General features: G+C 41.9%; 1 protein-coding gene across 3 annotated transcripts in view; it reads right to left on the bottom strand.

Annotated features, from left to right (window-relative positions):
* The window catches only part of PAK3 (p21 (RAC1) activated kinase 3), a 29,009-nt gene extending 7,484 nt beyond the window's left edge, over positions 1-21,525 (bottom strand). The window contains exons 1-10 of one of the 3 annotated variants that reach the window (XM_062502628.1): positions 21,351-21,525; positions 18,035-18,145; positions 14,053-14,072; positions 13,353-13,506; positions 12,276-12,313; positions 10,981-11,112; positions 10,216-10,378; positions 5,836-5,899; positions 2,087-2,135; positions 308-420 (exon numbers count right to left, since the gene is read on the bottom strand). In XM_062502628.1, coding sequence (XP_062358612.1) covers positions 308-420; positions 2,087-2,135; positions 5,836-5,899; positions 10,216-10,378; positions 10,981-11,112; positions 12,276-12,313; positions 13,353-13,506; positions 14,053-14,072; positions 18,035-18,145; positions 21,351-21,525 — 1,019 coding nt within the window. Of the gene's footprint in view, positions 1-307; positions 421-2,086; positions 2,136-5,835; positions 5,900-10,215; positions 10,379-10,980; positions 11,113-12,275; positions 12,314-13,352; positions 13,507-14,052; positions 14,073-14,505; positions 14,551-18,034; positions 18,146-21,350 lie in introns of all 3 variants that reach the window. The other 2 variants (XM_062502627.1, XM_062502629.1) reach the window with 2 other exon arrangements.
* Between the last annotated feature and the right edge of the window lie 573 nt (positions 21,526-22,098).

Genomic DNA, 22,098 nt, shown 5'->3' with positions numbered 1-22,098 from the left:
AAAATCTGATCAACTTAAAAAAACAAAACCCAAACCCCAGAACAACATGGAAATACTTGGTATGTGGAGCTGACAGACTGTTGTTTTAGTAAGATACAGCTGGTCCAGGCTTTTGAAAACAGACTTTGAACTATGTAAGACAGAAAACACTTAAATGAAGAGCCAGTGCTATCTCCTCCCATCCACTGGAGATGAGCAGAGAAATAAAAAAGAGCTCCTTGTTCTGCAGTGATCCAAGGGGTTTTTTTTAACCTTTGGCCTGCAGTGTGTAAACAAACATTCACATGATAATACCAGAACAACTTACCTGTCCAAATAGTTAACAATATTTGGATTCTTATTTTCCCTCATGACCAGGATTTCATTGATAATTAGTTCCTTTTTGGGCTGCTGTTGGAGATTCATTTGCTTTATGGCCACCTAAAATGACATTAAAAAACATTAACCTGAGTAGTCTGTTGCACAAGATCAGAATGAACATGCAGTGGACAATTACATGATTTTTGATTTTATCACCTGCTATTCTTGATTGCATAACAAAGCAAACACAGACATACATTATGGATGTTGTTCCACAACAAAAATAACAACACTTCCCAACTTCTGAAATCTTGATTTACTCTTCTAAAGAACACTCTTTAACACAGTTTACATTAGCAGTTAATGTCAGGGTCTAAAAAGAAATTATCCATGTGCTGGTATTTTATAGATATGCCCAGGGTTACAGGAAGGCTTAGGGCTTTTAGACCCCTTGGAGACTCCAATTTAAGTGTGGTTACCAAATGCAGCACAACAGGTGTATAAGGAACTGCCAATAAGATTCAGATCCAAATCCCTTCTGAGAGCCAGAAATGAGAACTCAGGAATCTGAAGATAGATCCCCAAAGAGTAGCAGGATTCTCAGAGACATGACCTCATTTGTTTTTCACTAATATGATCCCTGTAATGTGCTGTCACTGAGACCAGACCAAAACACAACTGACTCCTTACCAGCTGCAGTAGGATTGAAACACAAAACCGAGTCCAATACACGGCTTCTCCTTAACTATGTCTTGCAGTATACTTTTAAGACAAAACACACAATGGAACAAATGGCAAATAGTGTAACTGTCTGAATCTGGGATTGAGATAAATTGGGCCTGAATGATGGCAGTTGCCTTCAGATCGTGGATGCCTTAACAGATTTAGTAATTAAGACTGAGACCTTGTCCTTCTCTGACAGGTACTGCTGCCCTCCTTTTTCCTGTCTGCTCTAAGGACAAAGTCTTTCCAAAATTAAACAATGTAACAAAGCTATTTATTCATCACAGCAACAGGAGAAACTGTGAACACCTCCAGCTTTTTTCCCAAGATCTCTAATCAGGACAGATCTTTTGATTTTACAACCTGCATTGCTAACCAGTCTGTGACCACATGCACATAGTATAAATGTACAGAGCTAAATTGTGTATCTAGACCAACATTCTCTGAAAAGCACAACTTGATGCACAATGGGGAACAGAGGCAGAACAATTTCTAAACCAACAGATTTATACTGGCAATAAACATTATCTGCTTTTTACTGGCACAGAAGCTTGTTGGGATTTCTTAGCAGATTTCTCTCCATTAAAAACAAAACATTCTGGGATAATGCAACATGGCACCAGGGTGGGATCAACAGCAGTGTGGAGAGCACCAACCTGTTCTGAAGACAAAGTAAGTAAAAATTTAATCTGTTAAAATTGGCCTTAAAAGCTATGAGTGAAGCATCCAGCCAAGCACAGAGAGCACCAGGGCTCTTACTGATTCTAGGAATTCATAGGCACCTTTTCAGGCAGTTATGAAAACCCCAGATCCAGTGTTGCTGGAAAGCTATGACCACAGTATGTGTTCAGTGACTGAGGCACAGAACCACAATGCCCTTAAAGACCTTGCACTGAAAAGCTGAAGACAGCAGATGATGGATTTTACCAGTTGACATTTGTCCATGCTTCAGAGAAACTGCCTTTGCAGGAAAGCTCTACTGGCCATCCAAAGCTCCAGCCACAGTTCACACCAGAGGGGAAAGCACTCAGCTGCAGAATCTGTTGGGATTTTTGACACTTACCTCTTGTCCTGTGGCAATGTCAATTGCTGTGTAAACAGTTCCTGAAGCCCTAGAAACAAAACAGCAGGAGAAACTGAGAAACACTTTATTCCCTGGAAGTGAAAGCCAGCCCAGACAGGAGAGCTCTGCTGCTTGGAGTGTTTATAAGGGTTCACCCACACCTCAGTCAACAGTATGGCAGCCCACCAGCCCTCTGCCATGCAGGGTATCCAAGAGAAAACTCACGTCCAACATGAAGAAAAAGGGCTGGTGCAAATCTCCAGTATACATGCCACATTATTTTAATTCAAAACCTAAAGGAGGGGAGGGGTGATGTCTAAAAAATCTGGAATATAGTATGTTTAATTATTTTCCATTTTGTTGTGTTGAATTTAGATTGTTTTTCCCACCTTTTCCTTTGTGTGTCTGTGAGAGTGTTTTTTCCATGAAATGTAACACACAATCCAGTTGGGCCTTCTCACACCTTTAAATTGAATCCATCTGCCAAATTCAGGCAATGTCACACAGTCACTCTGAGAACCCTGAACATATGACAGCCATCCTGAGGAAAAGATCTAAATACAGCTTTCTCCAGCATTCAAGTAAACGATTTTCCAGCCATCCCTCAAGGTCACTGCTAGAGCAGGTTAAGGCATCTATTATTTCACACACAAATTGAGAAGAACTCAGAACAGAAGATACTTAGAGAGTTTCTTTGTGTGTCAAGAACCACAGACAGCTCCATCTGTTGAGTGCTCCTAATACGTGAAGGACTCTTTATGGTGTCCATGTGTTGCTTCTGTGGCACACATAGGTTGTGTTGTAGAGCCACCAGAAATAAATGGTGTGCTCACCTGCAGACTAGACAGGGTGGGGTTTGGTTTGCCATCTGCCTCTCCTTCAAAGATGTTCTTCCCCATAATGACGTGAAGGGCTGAAAAGGCCCCAATCAGAGGCAATTTCTTTGGGTTTCAAAGCAACTAGGGGCTTGAAAACCCTTCATTCTGAGCTAAACCACAGCTTTACACTGCCATCATTCATGTCTGCAGGGGCAGTGAGGCAGTGGAGAGCCAGGGAGGGAACTCTCACATGCAGGAATGTGCCTCCAGCAAGTGTCCCAGGGACTGAAAGTGCCAAAATCAGTTTGCTCCTTTTCACGTGATCGCCTGGCTTGTTTGTTTACCTGCAGGCTGAAATATTTCAGAAGCAGTTTAATTCAACAGAGACCTTATGTCTGCATTAAGAGCAATATTCTTATTGGGCATGATATGCATTCTCTTAATATAAAGGAAATGCATTTTCCTATGACTGACAAGACTAATCCAATTTTCATAGGAAGTCAACAACATTTATTCAGAATTGCTAAGACTGTGATGATTATCCTGAGCAAAGTCGTATCAGGTTTTTTTATTTCAAAACATCTCTTGAAATTAGAATGCTTTTGGAATGCTCCAGGCCACATGCGAGGAGTTTAGATAAAGGTAATTTAAGTAAAGCTATGAATTAATTGCAAAGGCTTTGTGATTCTGCATTATAAACTTTTACTTCCAAGTAACTAATTTCTGATCAGTAACTTTTAATCAGTTCTGCAGCATCTTGTCTTAACTGCAGTTAGGCAATTGCCAGGACTCACCATTAGATCTGTGTCAATGTGATGCAGTGCAGTACTAACCAAGCTGCTCATGGCTCCATACTAGCTTGTCTTGCTACAAGAGATAACACTGCTTGAGCAAACACAACCTCTATCAAGTGTTAGTCAGAACCAAGATTCCTCTGGTATCAGCAACATTTTCAGTCCTCAGCTGAAGACAGACCACAAAACGGGGACTCAGCACTGACCTGTTCTGCAGCACAGGCCTGCTGACTACTGTTCACTGCAAAGTGGCTGTAAAACCATCACAGTATTTATTAACTTCCTAGCTGTATGAAGCCATGAAGTGCATGCAATGTGCTGGCCAAGTTGCTTTTCTTTATATAAGCAGCTGCTCCCTACCTGCAGTTCTCTTAGCAGCTACACCCCTCTCTGCCTTGCAGTGCTCTCATTAGCAGCTACTAAAAACCTGCTCACTTCCAACACTTTAACACTTGCCTGTAGCATAGCTGAACCCAACTGACTGCAGAGGTGACAGGTCAGGAAGTGGCACCTGCATTAACTTAGCACATCAGCACCTGATGAGGCAATGCCACAGCCCAGCACTTCTGCAGACACCCAAACCCCAGCCATGCAGCAATCTGGGTCCTGATCATCCCGTTTGGTTACCTGTCTGATGATCTTTCTCTTTAGGATCTTTTCCTATCACAGTAAATTGGCCTGCAGCATTAGAGGCATGATTTAGTTATGGCAGCATACTCCTCTCCAAGGAGGCTACGCAATCAATCTTCAGGCTGTACTAAAAGCTGGAGGAAATCCATTTAGATACCCTTTTAGGCCACATACCAGCTACTTGTCTTTCCACCAGATGTCAAGGCACCTTTGTACAAGCTCACTCCTAGGACTATCAAAATAAAAGACTGTGAGGGTGAGGGTCACATTCTCATAGTGACAGCAGCAATCTGCTTCACATCCATGTTTATTCTGCTCTCACTTGTTCAGCTGACACTTCCTGTCTAAGGGATAGGCACAGCTTGAAGTATCCACTGAGATTTTACAAATGACAGTAAGAACCAAAGCTTTGGGTAGGAAGCAAACTGGAATTTGAGAAAGGGTTTTAATACAATGAATGGAGCATGAACACCTTCCTGCAAGGGCCCTACCAAACCAGAGAGATCTCGGACAAAACCTGCCAGAGAAAGAGCATGAGTTTGTCAGCCTTTCTGCAGTGCATTAAGTATTCCAGGTTAGCAACAGGTGACTCTGAGTTCAGACCTCACAAACAGTTAAGGCAGAAAAATATCTCCTGGTGCCAGTAAACAGCTTCTGTCCTACACTGACAGCAGTGCCCTGGTGTTACACAGATGGTGCCAGTCCTCCTGGAATGACAACACTGCCAAGGAAACATTAATGGTGCAGGCAGTACATATTTAAAATTCAAATCAGATACCTAATTTTGAGGCAAGTTCTTTTGTTCTTGCCTCCTCACATATGAAACATTTCAAATTGATCCAATTTACAGTAAGCAAAGCTGGGGTTCAAAAGGGAATGACTTGGGTGATTATTTTCAATAAATGCCTAAAACCTGCAGGATCCACAAGGGATCCACCATGAGGCAGATGATGTATTTTCCTCTGAAGTGCATTGGCACTGTGTCTATTACTGAATTTTTGGGTTTCACAACCCCTGCTAGAAAAAAGAACTTATTATTTAATCTCTGGTTTCAATTTCTAAACTATGCAGTTATGAGCCTGACCGTTGAATATTGTTTTAAGCAAATATTTGAAATAAATGTTATTGAGTGCTGTCAGCTGACAGCTATCAGGTGGTAAGTTACTCTTTTAGGTAATAATGTTTTTTCTCCTTTCTTGAGCATGGTCGTATTGTTTTGAGGCATATAAAAATAATTTCTCTTAAGAAAATAAGCAGACGAGCCACACATTTGAGGGACAGGAGATCTTTCAGGCCCTGCTCCTTGCTGCCCATAAGATACTGTAAGCATCAAGTTGTGTTTGATGATTACTTTTGACCACAGATATAAACTCTGATCATTACTGAGAGACAGGATCTAAACCTGATGATATCTGAACATGTTTGGGGCTTGCCTATCTTCATGATTGATATTACACCAGCAAAATACCCGCCCATGGTTTTGCACAAGTAACTGGGATAGACTTACCCTTGGCCAATTTTTTCAAATCGAGTGTATTTCTTCTTAGGATCTCCCACGCTCACAATGCTCCCTGGAAGAAACAAAACGAAAGATTCTCACTTCAAAACAGAGATTCCACCTTCCAGCAGATACAAAATGCAGCTCTACTATCTGGGGCTTTGAGCCATTTGTGGTCAGTTGGGTAACAAAAACAGCAACAGAGGCAGCTCCATGGCACAGATGGCCTCCACAAACACTGATTTTCTACACTCCTTTATGGTTACCCTGACAGGAAACTAAACACAAGTAGAAACATTTGGAACAGACAGATTAGAAAACAAGAGGCACCAATGCAAGTGTTTGTTCTCTACAAACATTAAGAAGAAATGGAACAACAGTGCCTTTATTTTCTTGGGAATAAACACAATGTGATTCAACAAAAGGTTTAATACTTCTGCAGATTAAATGTACCTTGTGTTCACTTTTTTATGAACAGGCACCATTTTTGGAACAGGAAGAGTATTGCAAGTGGTTCCAGGAGAGGAGGAGATCATCTCAACCTTTCAGCAGTTTGCCAAAAAGGATGCCTTAAGGTTTGCAGTGAAGAGCATCTCATGTCACAATTAAGAATGATGGAGTTTCAGAATCAGGGCCCCCATCACTGGTTTCCAGGCTAAGTTCTGAAGAAACCCCTGCCCGGCATCATTTCAAGAACCCCACTACTGGTTTCCAATGTGACATGGACCCATCACTCACACTGGACTTGCCCTCTCATCACCACACACACACACCAGCAGAATGGGTTTCAAGGAGAGCAGTGCTCCTGTGGTGCTGGTGCAACACAGACAGCTGCCCAAAGGGATGCTGATCCTGAGCCCACCTGATGTGATGCAGAAGACAGACCAAAGAAGGGGCTGCTGCCTCCTGGAAGCTCCATGCTGCAGCAGTGGGATGGTCAAGCTCCACAGGGTGAGCAGGACGTTTATACCTTCTCATCTCCTATCCCTCCTTCTAGTAAGCTAGAAGGGAGTCCTAGAGTCCCCTAGCCATGTTCTTCTCAAGACTTATTTTGTAGTGAAGACCTGCTCTAGAGAAGCAGAATGAGCTTTGTTTTATGCCATGTGTTTCAGTGAGATGAAAATATGAAAAGTTAACCAGGTTCTGAAGGTGTTGTATCTTCAGCTTGGGCTCCAGTCCATCTGACTCTTGCATGTTGACACAGCAGGATAGGACCACTTCAGGGCACTTGAGACTGTGTGGGCATCCCAGGCAGTAGGCAGGCTCACTCTGCCATCAGCCCTGGCTGCCGTTCCCGGAGCACTGGGCGAGGGGAGTGAGCACGTGGAGCAAAGGAAACCTCTTCTCCTGCAGCTCCCATTAACACTCTTGTCAAGGGCTGCAAAACTGCTTTAGCAGGGAGTGTACCAGATGGTACTGATGCCCTGTCTTCTTGCTGTGCTGGCAGGCAGGATTCCTGGCTAGGCATCCAGCCAGATGCCCATCTGGATGCTAAAGACCTCTCTGCTCCATAAAAATGGCCTGGACAAGGGGAAGAAGTGCTTGTGACTACTAAGAGGGAATGGTGCATCATCTAGTTTTGTTTTGGATGTACACATAAACAAATACGTGTTTGCATGTGTAATACAGGGATACAGCCAGATCAGTCAAATGAAATATGCTGCAGATCACTAAAGTCTTTCCTGCTGAAGTCATGTTCTCAAACTGTTCCAAGGTAAGTCTTTAGAAGACATTTACATTGAACCACTACCTTAGGCTTCATTGTTTGCATTCTATCAAGGAAACTACCAGACCAGAAAAAACAGTACTATTTATTTAATTAAGCCACTGGATTAGTCTATCAGATTTTGGCTCTTTCATTAGACACAAACAAAATATCCTAATTACTGTTTTTTTTTCCTTCCCATCAGATTCCTGGCATCTCCGAATGGGCAAGAAGGTGTCAAGCAGGGCAAGGTTTAACTTCAGCTTTCAACGACACAAACTCCACAATGGGTGATAGGGCCAGACTGTCCCACATGGGACTGTGTCACAAGTGCATGAGCTCTGCAGCAGTAAATCAAACACTGCTCCAATTCTGTGCTGGGCTGGACAACAGGAACAACACTGTGCTGCCAGTGCCCAGCTAGGTGCTATTTTCAGCAAGTTAATGGAATGGTGTTTCTATTAAAACAGATATCAGAAGTTCATTCACTTTAGAAAAGAATACAGAGAAGGACTGAAGAAGAAAGATTTTTTAAAATTATTTTCCAAATCACCCACCAATTTTGAAATTCAGATTTCTAGAGTATTTCCTCAAGACTTGAGTAGCTGCTTTGCCAAGGCAGCTGTTTGTGGCTGGTTCCCTCTGCATAAGCCAATGCACATCAAACATTACAATATTAAAATCAATGAAGTGACAGGTACGCAGTCCCCACTCAGACAAGCACTCCCTGTTCTGGAAAAGAGATCAACCTATCAGCTATTTTGATGTCTTTAAGCAATTTCCTTTATAAAGTCCTAAATGAAATGGATAAGAAGCTGAATTGGGCCAGGTCTGTTTTATAGGTATCAGCAGAACATTGTCCTGATTTCATTACAGACAGAATTTTATTTGATCTATCTCAATATTACAAGCTTTACTCACTAATAGAACTCTAAAAGCTCTAAAAGAACTCAAGTTATTTCAAGCAGAAAAGAATTATGAAAGCAATTTTAGATAAAAGAGGGCAGAGGAAACCTTCCTAAAAGTAGCATCTGTGGGGAAGTAGGCAAGGTGGCGTAGTCATGCGAGTCAAAATACAACAAGCACCACACTGCTTAAATATAATTAGTTCAAGACTCTAATATAAAAGCATCATGCCCGTTTTCAGATAGCTTCATGAAAGCACAAAAATATTTTATTGCCCTCATCACAATTTGCCCAAAGCAGACATTCAAACCTTGCTTACTTGGTAGCAAATTGTTAAGAAAGAAAAAGCACTAAAGCATGTAACATTTTGAAGATACAACCCCCAAAAACTCCAGGGCCCAGTCCCAACCTGGCATATACAGCAGCTTGAATAAATGACAGACATACTTGAGCTCATGGATGCTGGGTACCTGTAGATCTCATGGGGGAAGCCTGCCTCAAACATTTAGCATTAGTTGAAGAGGCAGAATTCCTTTCTCTATAAGATGACATACCTGCTCTAGAATTTACTTCATTTTGTCCTCAGCTAAAGCTACTGAATTTATCCCTTGGATACTCCGTAATGTCACTGAGACTCATGTCAACCTGCTAAGGATGCAGGAAACTCTACGCAAGCAGCTGAAATCTCACAGCTAAGGAAGACTTCAGCCTGTGCAGTCACAGCAGCCATCAGTGGCAGTGCAGGTACGACAACAAGGTTGAGTAATGGCAACCACTGAGAAAAAGCCATAGCCAAACAGGACCCTATTACAAGCAGTTGACTCCATTAAAAATACATTACTGGCTTTGTGATCTGACAAAAGGAGGTGTAGATCAATCTGCTTTTTTTACTAACAGTTAATGGTAGACACAGAGTAACCTGAGCTCTGCTCTGAACCCAACCATTTAATCTGAGAACACTGTACTGGCAGCTATCACATTTGCAAGAAGCAAATTAAACTGGTTGCTCTGCAGAATCACAAAGACTTGATGTGCTTCAATACAGTAAGATTTGCACAGGGTTTGGGGCCAATGGTTAGGGTTCTAATAGTATTAACTGATTGGGAATTAGCCATTAAAAAGTGCCATGTCATCTGAGGAATATATAGTGGATGCTCCTTTCAAAGGAGAGCACACCGACAAAAAAAAATTCTTACAAAAACAAACTGTAGAAGTAGGAGAAGCAGTAACAGTTACGAAAAGGACAGCAAGAGAATACCTGGAAGATGTGTAACTCTCTCAAGGAAAGCTCATTAGGGCTGAAAGAACCAGCTTAATGCTGTATTTGTCTATTGGTAAAAAAACCCACACCAATAAAAAGCCTCCCATAAACAAAAACCCAACAGATTTTTGCAGAGTATTTTGACTCCGATGACTCATGAGAAGTCAGGAGTCTAAAGAGAATTTAGGAACCCAAACATTCTGCTCCATTTGGCCATTAGTACACAGGAGTTCTCTACGTCATTCACTAGGTCACAGCTTTTTGCTCAACCAGAAACAATCTCTGCTTTTACCTTTAGCACAGAAGGAAGCTCAGGCAAACCCAACATAGTCCCAGCTGCCCTCAGAGGCAGCAGAAACACCCTGACTATTCTCTTGCTGCCTCAAAGCACAACAGTTTCTGTAGGGAGCTGTATATGACTCTGTGACACTAAATTGAGAGAAACATTTGGTACAGCTAATGCTGACACATGCAGGAAATACACTGCTCTAGCAGACTCAAAATACTCAATACATACTCAGTTTCTCTAGGATCTCTTCATCTGTCATCTTGGATTTTTTTCGCTGCCGGTCTGTGTTTCTGTACAGAGTGTTTGTGTTTGAGTTTTCAGGTTGGGGAGTGGTGGCTTCTTTAGCTGGTGCTGGTGCAGCGGCAGGTTCAATAACAGAACGTGTGTAGATCTGTGACAATAAATTGTTTTGTGTCAGAAAGGTGACTGCCAGAGATCCCTGAGATCATATTTTGAGTACAAACCCTTAGGAAGATCGTGCCAGCCACATCCAGGGCTCCAAAACTGGTTTTGCTGTCCACTTCTCAAATTGAACAAGCGAAAATGAAAGGTTACAAGCTCATGGCAAATTTCACGTTCAATTTTCATGGATTTTCAGATACAGTCCATGGAGAGGGGCAGGTACCTCCAGAGGACAGTGCCTCCTATGTATCTTGCCGGGATATGAACTGCATCTTTGGACTATCCCTGCTGACAGGACCCTGCACAGCTGGACAAAGTAGTTCCTTTTCACACTTGTAGCATGAAAGGGCATGATGGTACCTCTTACCTGATACAAGGATGTCACGGCCCCCAGCAGAATCCCAGGAAACTGATACATGAATGCAAAAGCTCAAACCCGATTTTCCCAGTGTCAGTGGCTGGAGTGGAGCTGTGTGTCATGACAGGACTTCCACCCAAGCACCTTCAGCCCCCAACAGCAAGTGCTGTCTGATCAGAAACTTGCAGCTCTGCACTGCACCAAACACAGACCTAACCAAAGCTGGCACTTACTGATTTTGTGTGCTCAGGCCGTGGGGCGATAACAGGCGGAGGTTCATTGTCATCTTCCTCCTCTTCATCGTCTTCATCCTCTTCTTCAGACACAGAGGGAGCCAGAGGAGGTTCTGATGCTGTTTTTGTGCTCTGTGGACAGACAGTTCTGTCACTGACAGTCACTATCCTGCCACTTTGAAGCTTAGATAGCTACCTACACCTTTAATCTTCCTAGACATCAGAGGCCAATTGAGATATGCATATGCTCCTATGGGCCTAAGTTCTAAGTTAAACTCAGCACAACACTAAAGATTTAGGTTCATTGAACTCCACCAGTCCCAGATGCTCAGTGGCATGGGGTTATATCATGTCATCCCAAATTTGGTGGTGAAACTAAAAAATGAAAGTAAAGTGTTTATCCAACTGCTTTAAAGCTGGCTACAGCATGCCACTTAGAGAACTGAAGCAAATTAAAGGCATTCAACATTTTCACATGCCATCCCTTTGGTCCAGTAGAAATACCAGTAAGGGAAACCCACAGCAAACAGGGAGACCTGAGTCGGTAATTCTGAAAAGCTGTCATGCTGACTGTCTCACTACTGCCACTGTCTGCTAGATGAAAACACTACAGCATCTGCCAAGGTGCCATACCTGTTGGAAAAGCTACTGGGAAGGCTTTCTGCTTTCTGGTGAACACCACACTTCCTCTGAGAAATGTGTTATTAAAGATAAGGGAAGTGGCATTGATTGAAAATCTGAAGAGTGAATATTCAAAGATGATTTTCATTTCATTATACACAGTTGGCTGTGTAATCACAAATGTCATGAAACTGCTTAACACTTTAAAATAAAAGTCAAATCCCCATTCAGTCACTTGCTATTTAATTAATTAACAATAACCCTAATAAATTTGGTCAGTATTAATGTGTATGTCACTCCTACATTTCTGGGATTTTTACTGCAATCCAGCATTAATTGGAAGGTTGTTTAAAACTGTCCTTCAATGGTTCGCAGTGAGTTACATATCAATGATAACCTTATTTATATTCAGTTATATATCACAAAACTCAGTAGAAATGGGATTCTGAATTTTTAAAACTAAATTAAAATAGGTCCATTAGGCAGTGCTGCGTATTGTTGTGAATGATATACACCACGGCTAAAACCAGCCAGCAATCTTCTGTCTGCTAAACCAGACTTTCACCTTCTTAAAAAGATCTCAAGTGGAAAATCATGAGTCATGCATGGAAAACTCATGGCTTGCTCCACAATTCTTAAACACTAGGAACATCAGAGGTTACTTTCCTACTCACCGATGGATGAGCTTCTATGTATCCATGGGCGCTTTTATCTGCAATGAGCAAAGAAGAATGAACCAGCTGCTGTCAGAAAAAAAATCTGCCTGTTTTGGGGAATCCCACACAACAAATCAACCCAAAGAGAGATTGTTTTTCTTTCAAACCATGCCTTCAGGAGCGACAGCAAGGAAGAGAATGGAACAAAATTCCATTCTGTATCTATTTTTGCCCTGTTTGCCAATAAATAAAGTAAACAGAAATTTGGTCAAGAAAATGCAAATTGTTCTTTAACAGTCAATGCTTTTGCTCCACCCAAGAGCTAAAGCAGCTTCTTTTTCTCCTTTTCTTCCTGTGTTTTATTTTATTTTCCAATAAACTGCATGCACTAATTCTCATTACCTTGCTGACAATGTTTCCACAGAAAAGCTTCCTTGAAACCCCCCTTAGCCACGGCAGCTCTGTGCTGACAAAGCATGAGAACAGCTCCTGGATTAAGGAGCACACAGGAACTGTTTTGAAGCATGCACTTCATCACAAAGGGAATTGCTATTTTAGCACACAGTCAGTGTCAAATTAGTCAAATCCTTTAATTATGGAATTTGGGGGAAAAAAATGCTTTCTCTCAATCCTGGAGGTTAAGTGCACAGTGTTTAGAAAGACTTCTGAGAAGCTTCTGCATTTTGGAAGTTGCCTCAGTTGAACCTTCAAACTGAGGAAGTTACAGTCTCCACTGCCACAGACAATACTGTGGAAGAAATAGAACCCCAGCAGGTTGTACTTCAAATGCTGTCCACACCCTGCTGGCTACAGACACCCCCTTTTTTTAGGTGAAGCTGTGGACAGGCACTCTACCAAACTAATGCTATCTTAATGACATTTTTGTTTCAAAATCTCAGTTAGTTCTAAAAAGCTGCAACAAAGCAAGGTCACCATTTTAATGATGTTTGGGGAAAAAATGAGAAAAGGAATTAATTTCAGGAGTATTCCACAATGTAGAATTGGCTCAGGTTGCTTCCTGATCACTTGAATGTTGAACTTTGCTCTGACTTGTTTTGGAGCCTGACCTCCCCTGTTGGGAGAATGTCAACTTACCTCCTGATGTAAAGCTCATGTATTTCTGGTTGTTAACTGTTTCTTTTGAATCATAAAACTTGAGAACATCAAGAACAGCCTGCGGGTTCTTCTTTTGCTCCAGTTTTGTTATGTTGGAGGTCTGTAGTAGCCTGGCCCACTGCTCTGGAATGCCCTGTAGATGTGGAGTGTAAACAAAGTGGGTTTAGAGGATGCAAAATCTGCAGCCTCACAGATCTTTACTTAGATCCCATGCTCGCTGTAAGATTACTTGCAGAAACTTTGATTGACACCTTACAATTAAAATTAGATGCAATCATTTATTCTCTATCAAAAACCTAGCTAAAACAAGGACCCAACTTAAAAAAGAACATTAATGACTGTGAGTGGAAAAAAAAAGGGCATGAACCTTCTCTGGAAATCAACTCTGCTCTACCATGGAATTTTAGGCTTAAGCTTGCTTGCCTGGTGATTCAGGGCAGACATAACAAGACTATTCTCTATTAGTGGATGACACAGTGTTTCTTAGGAGCTTTACACTGGACTTTTCATGCTTAGGAATGTAAACACATTTTGATTCAAAGGTAAACCCCACCCTGACACAATTAATTTTTAGTCTACCAAGGAACACTGTGAGGTAAAGAATCTGCCTTTCAGCTCTCAAAATCATGACACTGAGGTACACCACAGCTGCAAAGGATGTCTCTAAATTTTCTACTGCAAACATACAGAAACCAAGGACTCAGAAAACAGGCTGAGAGTGCCAAAGCCTTGGATGAATTCTTGTACATCTTATGGGTGAGGTAGAATTTGAAAATCGATCCAGTCACTAAAAGCCCTAGCTCTACACTGAAATTCTACTGATGAGAACTTGCTGCAGCTATTGAGGATAATTCCCTGCATTTAACAGCATGTCTTTTCCCCTTTTACTGCACAGCTGACATTGACCAGCAAATTGTAGGGCTCTCTGAAGGAAAAGCGTGCCACCCCAATCTACTTTCATATAGCTTCTTCTCAGAAGTTGTCCACAAAGCAATGTGTAACATGGGCCTCCAAAGTTTAGGGTTGATGAAAAAAAGTGGGAAAAGCCAAGCAACAAATCTACTGCACACACATCAACCTGTTGTTGCAGTGCTATGACATCTCAAAGAAGCATTTGGGGCCTGTGACGCACCTCTGGGAGCTTCCCTGGGCACATCTGTGAGCCATAGAGATCTGGCTGTAATGGATGTAAATAAAGAAAAGAAAGTTAAAACAGAATGTGGGAAAACTTAGAAGGTGGTAGGAGGAGGAAACCAATGGGCCAGAATGGGCAAGTCCCACCTAAAATGGGAGTTACTAGGCAGATAGCAAATAGATCAGGTGGTAGACAGCTACAGGAAGGCAGGTTTAGGAGAACACAAAAATCACAACCATTCCAAAGTTTGGAAGCATCATTCCCCCTCCTCTCGCTTTTAAACGGCTTATTTCTCCTCAAAAAATACATTCCTGAGAATTTGTGGCAATTGACTAGAAAAATGACATGTGATTTCCCTTGTCAATTTAAAATTAAAAAAAAAATAAATAAAAGGAGAAAGATCTGGGCTTTTGCTGTTTGACTAGTTTTGAAGCCAGATTACCACTTTTAAATGACTCTACAAAAGTTTTCCAGGCTTGGGCATTCTCCAGTCCTGACATCACCATTGGACCAGTGGAGAGAGCAGATGGTCAAAGTCAGATTGTGAAATCTAGAAGGTTGTGCACTGCCACAACACAAACAATCTCTGTGTGTCAGACTGAAAATCAGGATAATTGTAAAAAAAAATGCTTGATTAGATTAGGAAGGTGCAACTTCTTTGGATCTACAGCCACTTTTCCCACTTACTAATGTTATAATCTAGAAGCTTTGAAAGTTTGGTGAGTAACCACATTTTCTTCTAGGTTGCGGATGAGGAAATGGTTTCAAACACGCATGCCTTACAAAAAATACTCCCCAAAGGCCTGCTAACCACACTGTCCTTCATTCAGAATATGCAACTCCTTTTTCAAATAAAGGAACATAAAGCTCTAGCAACATGCTCCCACCCAACAGTTTGCAACCTATTTTATTCTCTGCTTTAAAAGCCCCATTTCTTAGCAAATGTGGTTGCTTCAAGCAGAGTGAAATGAAGATGTAATATTTCTTCATGATGGGCAACACAGGTTGGTGCTCAAGCCTGAAAGCCAGAACTCAGGAGCCTATGCAACTGTGCATTAGGATGCATCTAACAGCAATCAGGGGATGCAGCTGGGGGCAATGGTTTGGTGTTAGAAAATGGCCCAGTGCATTGCATATAACCAGGAGAGCAGGCATTACTGGCATGACAGCTGCAATAATTCAAACCAAAAAAACCCTGTATATTTGCACATTGACTGGACACTCCCATGGCACTTCCAAACTTTTGAAAGAGGCAGACAGCATGATCACTAGACAGTGGAAATATCAGAACATGGTATGGGCTAGTGGCAGTCCCTTTGCAGGACGTACTTACCACATGACTACCCAGCTGATACACAGGTCCTATCCAGGCTGGGACAAACCAAACATACCCAGTGTAGTGTGTAATGTAATGCCTGCATCTGGAATTAGTTGGGATCAAAATCTTGCTTTTAATGGTGCAAAAATTCCCTTCCTTTGATTGATGTTTGACTTCACTGAGGACTACAGCATTAGGCCCTGTGCTGGCAAGCTGCACATGGGAAGTCACCTGCCCCTTTGGTTAGTTTTGAATTGGTTACAGCCTTCTCAGACTGTAGCACTGCACTTCCACACTTCAGGAACAAGTGCAATTGCAAAACAGCACACATCTCATGCCCACTGTTTGGAAAGGGAAAAAGTTCTAAAAAGAAATTGTGCAGAAACAAAGCTGGACCTATTTAGCCATATAGAATTGATTTGCTCTGTGCTGGCAGCACCCGACAGCAAAAAAACCCGAAAGATCTCTGATGCTAGAGACTGTTTTGAAACACTGGTAAACAATAACAACATTCAAAATGATCCAAACCTTGATCCCTGAAATACAGATAGTGAGTGCTTGTGCTTAGAAATGAAGTGTATTAAGCCTGATGTCCCTCCTTTCTGTTTCTGCTGGCAGGGACATGAACTAACCAGGACCCTGACCACCAATCTCAGATTATGAGAGAACATGACTGTGACCCACTGAGTTTGCTTGGAGTCAGAAGGAAAAAGTCTCAAACACAGGATAGAAATAAAGAGGGCTGAAAGGAAGAACAGACACAGAATAAGAACAGCTGAATATCCAGTGGGAAGAGAAAGGAAAGTGGGAAGGTGAAGACAGACAAGAAGAAGTGATGCAAACACAAAAAGGAGAGAAACAAAAGCATAAAGTAACATAATATGATACGAAGATAAGGAGAATAGCACTGAAGATTAACCTGAAGAATAAAGTGGATACATGGAAAGAAGTGCGGGAAAAAAAGAAAAAAATCAAGACAGACAGCAGGGAAAACACAATTTTAAAAGCTTTGTGCAAAGTTTCTGATCAAAAATGACCAATTAGGGACTTTTTAAATAGACATTCAGTCAGGCCCTTGGGTTTGGCACAGCATAAATTTTGAAGCAAGATTTTATGACATCTATTTAAAAAATCCTAATTAACCGGTCCACTTATTTTAAATGTGGCTGTATTTCCTATTCACTATGGACAAATGAATTTCACTTCTCGTTTGAAGACATGCTGTAATTAAATGTGTCTTTTTTCTTCTACTGTTATTCCTATTGTTGCAACTGATACTGTAGGACACAGGAAGTTTTCAGCTTTCTGAAACATCTTTGTAAAACAAAAATAACAATCAAAGTACAAAATTATGAAGAAATCACATTTAGGGCTCAAATTCTGAAAATTTGCTATCCTTTGCCCAGGCAAATGATTTGTCCCATCCTGTCTGGTGTATGCTGCCAATCAGCACTAGCACAGTCCACAATGGTAATTAAACAGTCTCACCACTCAGCTCATGGGGCACTACTGGCAGCAGCAGAGTTGTTAATGCTCCCTCTCACCTCCACAGCTTAACAAAATCGTAAGATCACTGCCACCTCAGCCTTAAGGAAAAATGGTTTCAGCAGCCTACTAGTAATCTAAGAAAAAAATTATCTGAAGCCCCCTGCACTCTTCCAAGAGCTTCCATCAGATTTGTTTTTCCCAAAATGTTGTTGAGATTCAAGTAGCAAAAGCTGACAGCTACTTTAATACATAAAAGCTAGAAACACTGATCACCTAGTGTATAAACATATTTTGAAGGATACTAAATTAAAATGAATGGAGTTCTACACTGCTGCAGTTTTCTGAGTGTCTCTAAGGGTTACCTGCAGAGCAGCAGGACTTTGCACTTGAGGCTGGTTGTGTACTATGCATGGGGGGGGTGCTTTTTATACCTTCCCAAAGACACTGAATAACCAACCCTTGCAACCTGGGGGACTGGTGAAAGTATAGTCTTCATTTCCCACAGACACTCTGCTGACAATCCTTGGAGGAGAGGAAAAAATATTTAAAAGAAATAAATAAAAAGGCAGCCTGAATCACAAGTTAAACACTCCAAATCCTAAGCCCAACAAATAAAAGTCTCTTTCTTCACAGCCTGGCTGCTGTGATCTGATGTTTCTGGCAATAGGAGGTTATTTTGCCATCAAGAAACTAGAAGTTCTGGTAAACACTAAATACAGCAGTTACTTACTGTGAATTCTCCAGTGACGGCATCAAATCCCACATGAATAGTGTGTTCAAAGTCTGAAGGAAGAGAGATCTCAGGACGTTCCTTCTCTTTCTTCTTGTTGGCTAGAGGCAAAATGTTAATAAGCACTTATTTTCTGAACAGCTTTTCATTTAAAACTTTTAACAATCACGTGTGCTCAAAACAGCATTTTAAAAGTCGAAAGCAAATCAATTATCATCCATCCAGCTTAAGAAAAAGACCCAGGTTAACACAATGCCAGCCTGTCAGCCCCTGTTAGGGAAGGTCTACAAGGTGCTATTTTATTTTGTTTTTCTTTCAGCCACTGTGACTGCTGTCAAAGCAAGCTGTTCGTAAAGTAGCCTTCTTAGGCAATCTCTAACCAGTATGATTTATTTTTTCAGTTATTTTTTTCACTGAGTTTTCACATCTAGAATGACTTTGTGGGTTCCTGAAGAAGTAAATCACACAGGACATATACCATGTGTATGTGTGTCTGATCTCCAAAATGGTTTGAATCCATTTCAAAATCAACCAAATCAGAGGAAAGGCTTTTTAGACAAACATTTTTTCCTACAGGTTCTGTGAAAACCAGCAACTTATGCAGTGACTACTCTTCCAACTAGAAGGCTGAAACAGCAGCTCTCTTCCAGAAAAGACAGAATCTGCCCAGCAACAGAATCCCATAAATGTCTTTGGAAAAGCTCTGAGCTCTCAATTAACTAAGACATATTATCATAAAATGCAGGGTTTATTAGTCTTCAGGATTTTTTACTTTTTAAATCACTCTACCAGTATTCCCAGTGTGTGGAGTATCCTACTTAAGCAGGCAGACTTGGAAGTCAGTCAACCTGCATTTGCTTCTCATCTCCCTCCCTCTTTACAACCTTTTGAAACAGGAGCGAGAGGAGCTACACAAGCAATGTAAAGAGGTCAGGTGCTATGGGAAGGGGCAGGACACTACTGCCTAAATGCTTTATTTCAGCTCTAGATGCACAGAAGGGCTCCACAGAGCCATCAGTGGCTTGCCAAAACAAGGTTTTAAACACAACTACTCAAACTCTAACTGAAAATGCTGCACTTCAACAGGGGAGGGACTGCAAAAGATTCCTGGTGCCCAGGTACAGCAGTCCTGACACACACCACAGCCTTGGAGAGAACACACTGTACCATATCCATCCTCACACCCCTCCTGTCTGGTGAGCAAATGAAAGACTATTAATAAAGTTCCTGCAGGCTCAGGCAGAAATACCCTGCCATGGTGTTTTCTTCACATTCTATTGCCTTGCAACAGTGATGAACTATGGATTTAACACCGTGATGCTGCAAAGCACTGTAATAGATGAGAGCAGACATATCAATCACCTTCTGTTTTGTAAGCAGGAATCTCAAAAACCTGTCACAGAGTCTTTGAAGCACTCACAGGCCAGCTGATACCCTGACCCACAAACCAACCCTGCATTGAAGCTACCTCAAGGGATTTGGCCAGTCAAACTAAACTTCCTCCATTTATAACTTCACCCAGCAAAATTAAGCTATAAATCTTACCCAACTTTTCCTTCACAGTCACATTTAAAATCATGACACTTGTACATTCCCTAAGATTGCTCTGACTGGTAGTTAATTATATTTTTAATGTTACTAATCACTTCCAGGATGGGTTGCTTCTGGGTCTCTCCCCTTTCCTGCATGCATTTTACACAGCATCTCCTACTTAAGAAATGCTTCCTTGGAAAGGGATAGCACTTAGGAGACAAAGTGATCCAAGTCTTTCCAGGAATTAAGCAAGCTGGGAGAAAATATAATTTTGGCCTTTTGAAAAAAATCAATTGAAAATTAATTTTGTTCCCAGAAGGGGACATTTGGGGGAACAATCTACAGAGTGAACTGGCCAGGTCTGCCTAAGAAACGGGTCCATCCAGTTACAGTTTCCACATCAGAAAAGTTATCAGGATTGCTCATGGCTGAGGAGAGGAATGGGACTACCACTGTGCCTTCTACTGCCTGTGAGGAGTTCTGAATGCCAGACTATCTCCAGCTGCTCCACACAACCTCATGAAGCCTCATGAATGGGGCAGCCAAGCAGCACAGGTAAGCTGGAGCTCCAAGGGCATGACAGCAATTCCATAGTTCTGAGCTCTCCTTGGATGGACATTGATGGACATTAATGATAGAATCCCTCTGAAATCCAGCTGGACTCCATGCTGCTGACCACAACCTCTGAGGCCAGCATTTCAGTCAGTTTTCAGTCCACCTCACTGTACACTTACCTGTACTGTACTTCACCAGTCTGTGAGGATACTGTGGGAAGCTCTGCTCAACACCTACTAAACAGAAGTAACAACCACTGCTCTCCCTTCACCACCAAGCCTGTCACTTCAAGGTAAAAGGCTGACAGTATAGTTCAGCATGAATTTCCCTCTACAAATTCATGCTGACTATTCCTAACCACATTCTTATCCTTCATTTGCATGGAAATGGTTTCCAGGAGGATTTTCTCTACTACCTTCCCAAGGACCAAGGTGAAACTGGATGGCCTGCACTTCCCCAGATCCTCCTTCTTAAAGACATATTGACACTTGCTTTGTTTCCATCATCAGGAACATCCCCCAGTGACCCCAACCTGCCAAAGATAATCAAGAGTGGCCTTGCAGTGACATCACCCTTGCAGGTGCAGCCCATCAGTTCCCATGGCACTTGAAATAAAGAATATCCCTTCCCTTAAACCTGTAAATATGCTAACTCAAAACACGCTCCCTTCCACAAATGCATTTCAAAGAATGCAACTGAAATGCTGTTCATTGCATGTTTAAAAGATTCTCTTGCTGCATCCACACCTAGCAGGATATAGACCAAGCCATTCTGTGTCCACTTTCACTGCAAAAGGAACAAGTAAGAAGAGTCCTTGTTCCTGTTCTTTGAATGTAAGTGCATTAAAAAACCTCCAAGTGTCAGGCATATTGCCCTGTCACTTCTGTGAATGTATTATCACAAGGACACATCCACATCTCTGTATTTACTGCTAATGCAAAGCAAAATCCAAAGGAAAGGATTCCCAAGCTTAACTCTAAAGTTATTTTTAAAAGGCAAGTTACAAAATGTGTGCACGTTTTAGTGTCTTTTCACAGACAAGAAAGTAACTGACTAGACACCTCCTCCTCTTTCAAAATGTGTTTCTAGAGTAATTGGAACAGAAGGCTTTGGCAACTGAAACAGAAAGAAAACAGTGGCAGAAAGCAAACACTGAACACAAATGACCACCAGAAAACTCAGAGAAGGAGCCACCCATCTGCACTGCTGATACTTTACTTTTATCCCCTCCTCCTGGAAAGATGGAGCGCAGCCTGGCTTTCTTGTTCTTCTCCTCAGGGGCCATGGGAAGTGGTTTTGAGCTGTGGTTTAGTGCTGAAGAATCACGATTGTTGCTGTTCATTCTCAACGGTGGAGCTGGAGGTTTCTCTTCAAAATCCAGACTATCGGACATCTTCAGCAGCCCTCACAGCCTCCTGCAAAGCACAACACAAAACATGCCAGTCAAGGGACAAAGCCAAGGCTGGTGGCCTGAGCAGGAAAGAGGGGAGGAAAAGCTTTCTGGAATAAGAAAATCTTTCTGTTAGAAGTTTGCTCTGAATAAGATTGCTACTGGTTGCAGTAAATAAATTCAGCAGCTAATTCCTAAAAAGCAAGGTATTACCATTAAAATACAGCTTTTTCTTTATCCCCGTTTGTGTTTAAAACCACCTTGAAGGCACTGGGTGGGGGGACTTTCAAAAACTGGGAGATTAATCTACCAAAGGCCACATGGTTAGTGAACACCCGAGGTTCCACTAATCGAGCAGGCCCTGCCCAGTCTGAGCCCTTGAGAACACCAGATGGGGACAAGGTTCCAGTGGTGCACGAGAGGTATGCTAGGAAAAACTGTTTGGGTGAACTCTGCCTCCAGCAAAGACAATCCAATTCGTGGAGTGGTTTTCACTCAAGGGCCAGGTTGTACCTGGTGGGTGATTCAAAGGGATGGAAAGACCCGATGCATACCCCAAGGAGACCTTGTTTTAGG

This window comes from Cinclus cinclus, chromosome 15 (assembly GCF_963662255.1).
Source record: "Cinclus cinclus chromosome 15, bCinCin1.1, whole genome shotgun sequence".
NCBI lineage: Eukaryota > Metazoa > Chordata > Aves > Passeriformes > Cinclidae > Cinclus > Cinclus cinclus.
Note: the sequence above shows the minus strand (reverse complement) of the source record. Positions and strands in the feature narration are given on the sequence as shown.